The sequence below is a fragment of the Mycteria americana genome, chromosome 4, assembly GCF_035582795.1.
Source record: "Mycteria americana isolate JAX WOST 10 ecotype Jacksonville Zoo and Gardens chromosome 4, USCA_MyAme_1.0, whole genome shotgun sequence".
NCBI classification, from domain to species: Eukaryota; Metazoa; Chordata; class Aves; order Ciconiiformes; family Ciconiidae; genus Mycteria; species Mycteria americana.
This window is the reverse complement of record NC_134368.1, coordinates 38,220,781-38,229,910: the sequence shown is the minus strand read 5'-3', so window position 1 is coordinate 38,229,910 and position 9,130 is coordinate 38,220,781. Positions and strand designations below refer to the sequence as shown.

General features: G+C 36.1%; 1 protein-coding gene across 3 annotated transcripts in view; it reads right to left on the bottom strand.

Moving 5' to 3' along the window:
• Positions 1-225: 225 nt before the first annotated feature.
• The window catches only part of DCTD (dCMP deaminase), a 57,714-nt gene continuing 48,809 nt past the window's right edge, over positions 226-9,130 (bottom strand). For all 3 annotated transcript variants that reach the window (XM_075500256.1, XM_075500255.1, XM_075500257.1), the window contains 3 exons: positions 5,133-5,249; positions 3,498-3,594; positions 226-1,533 (listed from right to left, as the gene is read on the bottom strand). In XM_075500256.1, coding sequence (XP_075356371.1) covers positions 1,455-1,533; positions 3,498-3,594; positions 5,133-5,249 — 293 coding nt within the window. In that variant the 3' untranslated portion in view covers positions 226-1,454. The remainder of the gene's footprint in view (positions 1,534-3,497; positions 3,595-5,132; positions 5,250-9,130) is intronic.

Below are 9,130 nucleotides of genomic sequence, written 5' to 3'. Positions count from 1 at the left end.
AACAGTTGTAGGAAAAAAAGAGAAAGTCAGAAATTACTTCATAAATGGACACATCTTATAATACATTACAATGCTCCCTTTAGTAGCCAAATGGTTCATGAACATTACACTTTATGTAATATCACAAATGCACAAAATATGCTTTGCATATGATTGCAAAAACAGCAGCACTCTGGAGCCAAGCACATGGTTTAATATTATAATAATGAGTCTACTTCAATGTAGTGGATTTTAATAAGACTTTAATAATACTGGTATGAAGCCAAATTACATAATGTCCCAAAATATGAAACAAAGCTTTTATAGAGAAAATAAAAGCTCATTGAAGTATAACCACATTTAAAAAAAAAAAAAACAAAACACCACCAATGTTATCTAAACAAAGCCATTAGGCATATTTAATTTTAAAAAATCAAATTAGAGAAAAGGAACTCAAATCTATTCCCAGATCTCAAGATAAAATTAAAAAGGATATTATTTTAGGCAACATTTATGAAAATGAAGGTACTACGCCAGCACTGGGAAACAAGCTAACACAATAATTACCTCTTTTGGCACAGATAGGGATATGGGTTGACTATCTCCAATTTCTCTCAGAGGACAAAAAATGATTCCGTTACCTTACAGGTTGATTTTAAGACTGAACTATGTTGGATTGTCTAGAAACAGCTTAGACCAATAAAATAATTTCCTTTTACACATGAAAACCAACTCCAAGTAAGAGTCCCAAAGGTGAAGAGCTCCCTTAACCCCCTCCAATTCTGGAGTCTTGGGGAAAACAAGGACTTGAAAGCACCTGTAAAGCTTAGTCCAGCACGGACCATTCTCAGAACAACTTCCTCTCTCGCCCTTCCCCATGTATGACAGTGTTAGATAGCAATTAAAAGAAAAATCAGGATTTCATTTGTTGGATAATGCATGCAGAATATCACACATTCTTTAAGCTGGATAACCTTTTAAAATATTAGTGTTATGCTAGTTGGAAGATTAGTATTTGCATGGATAACATTTTTTGTCCTTTATTAGGATCAACTATTTAGATCCACGTATCCAACAGAGAGATCAACATATATTAGCGTATTCCACTGTACCACTGGTTACAGTAAGTACTACTGTTAAACTGAGTCTAAATCAATGCTGACAGCCTATCAGAGCATGTGGTGATGAATACAGCAAGAATCAGAACAGTTTTCTTTACATACATTATATTGTCTCATCTACATGTCTCGAGACTTTTTAAGCAGTTTTGATAAAGGCATTAAAGAATTTTAAGTAGATTTAGATTTCACATGACAAGATGAAACGAGGGGGACATTTTATGCCTTGGATTTCTTAGAAGTCTACTTTAGCTACAGAAGCCATTAAAAAGTTGCAAGTAACTTCAAGATGAAAGGCATTAGCAGCTTTTTAGAAAAGGATAATCACAGTCTTCTAGAGACTTAATGAGACTTAATTCACAGAAGCTTTTGACTTGGTCTGCTGTTAATTGAATCAAAGTCGATGATGATCTTGTTACACTTTGGCTTGAATTCCCTAAAATAAAGAAAAATACAGATATTAGTTAGTGAGTAGTTAAAACATTTTGCTTGCTTTAGCTCCAGCTAAATTTTTGAAGCAATAAAAAAAAACCCTCCTTGGATTCACATAGTTTTCATCTCTATGGGAGCCAATTATAGTGCACCACACTGAGAGAAACCTGGACAAGAAAGACTAAGACAAAAAAGACACATGGGGTGGGTTAGCCTGTACATTCTTCAGCTATTGGAGTTCATAAATTACCCAGGAGTCAAAGGACTTTTAACAACTTAGCTGCAGGTGGTGGCATCACGTTACCAGGGCTGGGATTTTTGTTCATATATATTTATATTTCAAATATTTTAAATATATATTTACAGATATAGGTACACATATATATATCCATAAAAATACTTTAATATTCTGTATATGTATTGTATATACACATATATGTATATGTGTGTATATATAAAAGGTATTTGGAATATATTTTGAGAAATATTTTGATCACTTTTTTCCTGCCAAGTCTTCAAAGCACACTTTTCAAACTTTGCCTCAGTATATTAAAATATTTTTTGGCTAGGGGAATAGATCATATTATGCATCATACTGAGGAAAAACCAAACTAGTTAAGAGGGAATAATTTTAAAATTGTAACTTTAGAACTGTAAAATTAATACTGCCACAAAATGTTTCCTTTTATTATCATTAGAGCATCTGCTACAGCAATTAGCAAGGAAGAGATTTGGGGACTGTGCATATATTTTCCAGTCTACCAGTAAACAAAGGATTATGCAAATAGTGTGGATTTAGTGCCTAATTAAGCTCTGCAGTTCAGTTCAAGAGATTCATTAAGTACCACCTACATCCTTAATAATCAATACAAGAATGAATAACAGTCAACACAGAAAAGCACATGCTGCTGACCACAGAAACTCTGAATACTTTGTCCAGAACAGCAATCTGAAAAGCAAGAAACATTTCTCACCCTGGAGAAGTTACAAGATTTGACTTGCAAGAGAATGATTTATGCTTCTTAGTCAAATAGTCTTAGTAGACAGGAAATACACTGAAGGACTAAAACTGAATTTCAAGTACTGCTGTGTTTTTTCATGAGTGTTTCTTAGCCCAGTAGGTACCTTTCATCCCAAAATTTTATCTGTCAGAATTGTTATGTTTGCAAATTTTTCGAAGCCTTTGTATTAATATTGTAAAAGTTTTTAGAGTTGTAAAGCCTCCCTGACTGCATAATTAGCCTCACCCACAGCATGTTATTGCTATCAAACTAACTGTTGAACAGATTGTCTTTAGGTATCTCTGTCAGTGTCTTTCAAAACCCCACTCTTCAAACATTTTTCAGATTCTCATTACTTTAAGGCAAATTTTCCAAGTTTTATCCTTTTCTCACAAGAAAAGCTGACCAAAGAAGACTGGACAGCTATAGGCATCAAGAATTAATTATGGGTGGCTGCTTTGACACCTTCTCAAATTGACTGCAACAAAAAGATACTGAAGTTTCAATAAGGATCAGGTAATCCACCAAAAAAAAAAATCAATTGGTCATTTCAGTCCAGCTCATATGATCATAGGATAATTCAGGTTGTAAGGGACTTCAGGAGGTCATCTAGTCTAGCTTCCTTCTCAAAGCAGGGTCAGCAATGACTTTCTTTAGTACAATTTAACAAATAACGATCACATTCACAATTTCACTTGCAGACCAGGAACGAAATGAATATTCCAAATGGACCATTTTTTCATACAAATGTTAAGAAATTGAAATCTAACCATACACAAGGCAAAAAGAACAGTGCAACAATCTCTCAATCTAGTATCTTTTGCAGGCATGCAGAGCAAGCCATTTACAAACGCTACCAACGAATAAAACACTGCACGATGCAAAGAAAAACTTTTGCCCTAAAGTTGGTCTCTTTCACATATCATTTTTTCCTTTCAAAAATAAAGTTAATCCAAAGTTCTCTTACCTGTATATAATACCTGCTAAATCAAACATCCGCCGTGCAGCTGTCATTTCTGTAGTGTCATGATACTTGTCAGACATAAAAATAACTTCCTTTATGCCTAAAAAAGGCATATAGAAAAAAATGTTAGAATTACACTGGGAAAAAAAAGTAATGTCATATAAAAAACTGGTGCACAAAATCAGAAAAGGCAGCATTCATCCACACACTCTAAAACTCCTTGGTATACCCCTACTTCCCAAAATACTGTAGACTATACTTGAGAATAAGGCTATGTGAGGTAGAGCTGTTTTGGAAGCCAGTTCTTTCAAAAACGTTGGAAAATGTTTTTCTCCACTTTTACCTAAGTTTAACTCAGGAAACCAGAACCAAAAATTCACAGGCAAAACCACAAGATAGACAGACTAGAAATTAAGCATTTTTGCAAAAGTAATTGAAAACTTATCTTTCTACCTCTCTAATATAGATAAAATTCCCCACAACGAACTTAAACCCCAAATCCCATTCCCCTTCCAAATGCACAGCTATAAAAGGATGCTTTTTCCTTTTGTTCTCAGGTTCAAATCCTCATAAACGCATGCTGTCTCAAATTGTTGAATGTTCTATGCCTAAATTACTTAGGCAGGGGAGAATTGTCAAGGTTGACCCAAGAGAAGTTAGAAGCATTTCAGAGCCTATCAACACCTTACGGTATTTACCAGACAACATAAATATCAATACATTGCAATTTAGTGCTGACCTAAGTGCATAAGGAAAAGGATGAGTGACTACAGTTCGAGCAAGCAGCCAATCTACCTTGAAGACCATTTGATTTTGATTCTGCAATTAAGAGAAATGTAGCACAAACACAGAATAGCATCGTGTTTCTCCCTTCACCTCCGTTCATTTCAACCTTACTGACCAAAATAAAGAAGGATTCTGTTTGCTACTTTCTTCCTAGATTCCCGTGGCCATTAGTGGTGAGAGAAACTCCCTAGAACAGCAATCCATGCTAGGATTGCAAGACTTTACTCAATGAGCAAAATATATGCTACCTTAAAGCAGAGATTTTTACGGAACTGAAGCCTACTGCAGATATGCCTAATCAGAAAAAAGGCGACACATTTAGGCCAGCACACTTGCTGCAGTGGCACAGATTTATAACAATTGTAATGAAAGACATAATTAAAGTAGGATCATAGAAGTCTTATGACATTTATGAGCAAAGATATTTTAAAATCTTCAAATATCTACCATGCATCACATTCAAATTAAAATTTCATGTATATACTCCCAACAGACCTTTTGTCATGCGGAAGTTTATTTCTTTCTGCCCTACTCTATTCAATGTGTCAGAGCACAGTAAAATTGACAGTAATTATATGCAAAGCCTGTGTTGTTCTTTGGCAGCTCCTGGTCTAAGAAGTTACAATCCTAAATTAGAAGCACACTTAGAATCACAGAAGATGCAATTAGCACTGGAAAAATTTGGCACCATTCAGATGCAAAAAAACCCCACAAGTAGCATCTTATGAAGTTGACAGTGCAATTAATTTAGATCTTAACAGCAGCAATTTAACATCAAATACATCCGTGATAAGATACCAACGAGCAGGCAGCACTGCAACCCTGACAAATCAAGCTGGCACTACTCCTTACCTGCCTGGATGATGAGCTTTGCACATTCATTACATGGAAATAAGGCAACATACATGCTGCAGCCTTTCACATCAGCTGAGTTTTTGTTCATGATGGCATTCAATTCGGCATGGCACACTGATTTGAAAAAGAAAAAGAAACAATTCATAATACCGTTCATTAAAATAAATCAGTCAAACTAAAATTAAAGTGTTACAATATAACTGCTTACATCCTTTCAAAGGCAAATAGCTTGCACAGCTTGTCATAAAGGGCAGAGGAAGAAATAAAAGCAGAAATACCAAGATCAATGAAGGTCAATTGTTCTGACCAGGCTGCCGATTAGTAATGATATCATTAAGTGCATTAGCATTGCCATTTGCTAACACCTATTGCAGGCAACAAAGCCCTAGGCTGTGGGCCAAGTAGTTGCAACCACCCTAAGTGAAGCAATATCTCACAGCTTCACAACTCTCTGGAGTATCTAATTGCCAGTATAAAACAGCTCATTTATGTGTTTACATGCACAGATAGGAACAGTCTTATGGTTACAAGAGCCCACTGTGCGCTCTTAAAAGGCAGGAGAATCGCGAAGTAAAACCGAGCAGCTCTGTCCTCTGGGTCTCAGAACGGCTCAGTGCTGCTGCATGATTCTCTCACCCCAAGAATACACAAGACACACTCAACCATAAAAATGTCCCAGCTTTAATATTAAAGTGAGTTTACTGCTCATTAAAAGGTGCCAGACTTCCCAAGCAGGAAAACAAAGTCCTCTATTTCTCCATGGATTTGAGACAGGCCAGGTAGCAACAGACTACCCTGCCTTATTCCACCGTAACACAATAGCTCTTTCTGGATGGATCACACCTCAGGGTTTAAGTTTTTATGCGGTACACACCAGCAGATTATCTAATGTGTTACCAACACAGGTGAGAAGAACACAGTTTCTGTGTCATCCACCATGAACCTCTGAAAAAAACATTAGGATCTCTGTGAGAACTTCCTGTTTACTCCTAGGAATGACAGCAAGTTGCATAATTTATATACCTGCCTACTAAGAAACTGCCTGCTGCCCTGACTTACTTCATAAACAAGTGCTGAAGTGTGGTGTGGGTTTGAGCTCATCTAGAGACCTGCATGTGCAGACAACATTAAGAGTTTTTCCACTGCTTGTTTTGAAGAATGGATTAAAAAAAAAAAAAATTTCCTCTCCCTTGAATACACAGGAAAATTAAAACAGGCAAAGGTAGGAGCACAAGCTCATAGTATGCTTGCTACTACGTACTGACCTCTGTGTGAATGATCTCACCACACAAAGAATAACTGAGTGCAGCACCTTCAACACACAGGAATCCTTGCTGAATGGAAATGTTTTCCGTATGCACTAAATGTCTACATGGAATTTTCTATATAACAGCTAATGCACTATAAATTTACAGCCTAACTTACAGCACACAAGCTTTCCCATGTAGACAAGTCACAAAGGACCAAACACTTGCTAAAGAAAGCTCAGTATCGACTTCTACAAGCAGTCCCCGGCATCACCATGACCATGCTTTCCACATACCTTCTCATAAACAGTAAAGCCAGAAACTAACATAAAAAATAGGAAATTAACAACAACAACAACAAAAAACCCACCCAAGCACCATCACATTAAGGTTTCTATTACTATTATTATTGGTTCTATTGCAACTGTAATTGGGTCACACTGCATTTTAAACATATGCCATTAAGTGTACAAGATATACAATTATACAAACCTATACATTTAGAAAATCCAGAAAATACATTTAACTCCAAGTATATTACTGAGTTGCACTAATCTTATGTAGGCTTCGCAATAAATAGTCAGAGAATTATTTTTCTGGGGTTACAGAGGATTAAGTGAAAAAGAGTATCATTATTTCCACAACTGGAACTAGGTTATGTCAACAAGACAGAAACATCACTTTTAAGTTTCTTTGAACAATATACTTATGTTCTAGGCAGCAGTCTAAAATATGGAAGGCCTCCAGAAAGAAGGTTGAGGGAATGTTTTCAAGGGCTCACAGAACTAAAAAAAAAAAAACCCAACTAATTCCTTCAGTAAATATTTTTCCTTCACTAAAACTCAGAAATCTTCAGCCATAAAACCAGACAAGTTTCATTATTAGTACTGCAACAAGTTTCCTTCCTGTGCTGATGAGAAAGAAAGGCTCTTTCTGCAGACTTCTACAAACTTTCAACAATAAACCTCTTCCCAAGCAAAAACAAGTTCCGGCCAAAAATAACTTACAGAAGATAATCAGCTGGAGCGAGGGAAGAGAGAAATTTTGCCTCCTGATCATCTTAACATAATCTGAAGTTAAGAACAATTACAATTCACCAGTGTGGAAAGAAGACACAGAGACAGTAATAAGGAAGATACAGTGACTAATCATTCCAAGACAAAAAGTAGTGGGGTCTCCAACAAATCTGCAGGCTTTCGTTTCAAAAACAAAAGGAGGTAGGTTTTTCATGCACACTGTAGCCTGAGTATTTTACTACACTTAATGCAGAAAGTAGTACAGGACTAGAAGTTTGCATTGATTCCAGAAGTAATCTTTTTCCTTCCAATATTTCTTTTAGTCTACTGGGCTATTAAACACAAAACCATTTTGGCTCAGTTGTTGGAACTTGGAAGAATATTCTGGGAAACTATCATTACACGTCTTTGTTTTATACATTTCCCTAGACATCTGCTACTGGCCCCTGTAAGAGATATTATGCTAGATGGTTCTTAAGTAGGTATAGGCATCAGACAAATATTTTTAGGCTTTGTCCCATCACTCTTCATTCCCTCTTCCTCATATTCCCCTCTCTCTGGCAGATAAGGATGGACTGTTAACCGATTTATAGATAAGATAGTCTATTATCCCCAGATTTTTCTTATAGACCTGCCCAGCTTTGTACAGAACATTAGTGAGAGACAGAAAACAAATCCAGGAGCCCAAAATCCCTCTTGTTAATAACCAAGTAGTTCACATTTGGGGTATTATGAAGTTTTCTAACCTGTTAAGAGCTCCTACTAATAGTTACATATTGTTCTCTCTCAGACAATAAGAAGCTGACTTAAAATAACCTTTCACAGGTGCACAGCATTCAGAACTCTGAAAACTGTATATTTAAATAGACTAGTAAAACTAAGAATTTTTACAATACCCTATAGGGGGCCCCAGTGTTTTGTTTTTTTAAAAAAATAATATTCATGTATAGCCAACATAATATTAAGTCTGCAACACTGTTTTCCATTCTGGAAAAGTGGCTTGAGAAGTATTCTCGAAAGGCTTCATTAGCTGAAGAAATAACCATTCAATGAGAAGTTAGTGTGTGCGCTGACATTCCCACCACCTGCTACTATATTCACGGGGGGGAGCAGAGGAGTGACTGCTTCATTACTGTTAGTATTAATTGCTAGTGTTTCTATCTTTTCTCATTGTATACTGCTTTGTGTTGCACATATGAGGTAGCTCTCATCCTTAAGCCCACCTGTAAATAAGAGACCCCTACTTATCCTATTAATGGTCATTTTTCAGGATTAACCACTTCACATGAACATGCTCTTAGTGGGTTGCAGAGTCAGAAGTACTCTTCCCACCTACTAAGTATTCTGACTAGTGATTTTATAAGAACCACAGGACTAGTCAAAGTGTTTCTTAATACTGTTTAAAGGCTCACATGCTTGATGAAGAGGGACCACCATAACATGTCACCTTTTAAGAAGCAATTAAAGGAGGGGCTGGAGGGAGTGACCTTTCTATGTGATTAATTACTAACTAACTGAGCCGGACTAGGAATTTTGAGAAATTATGCACTAAATATGGTATTACATTTGAAATGAATACATTTCAATGCATATAGATTGTCACACAGCAAGTTTTCACTTATTTATTAACATAAGTTTTTATACCGCCATGTTAACCAACTTGACAAATATTACGGGTTCCCAATACAGATATATGTTAATAGTAAGGTGTTCTCCAACATAAACCTGGCAC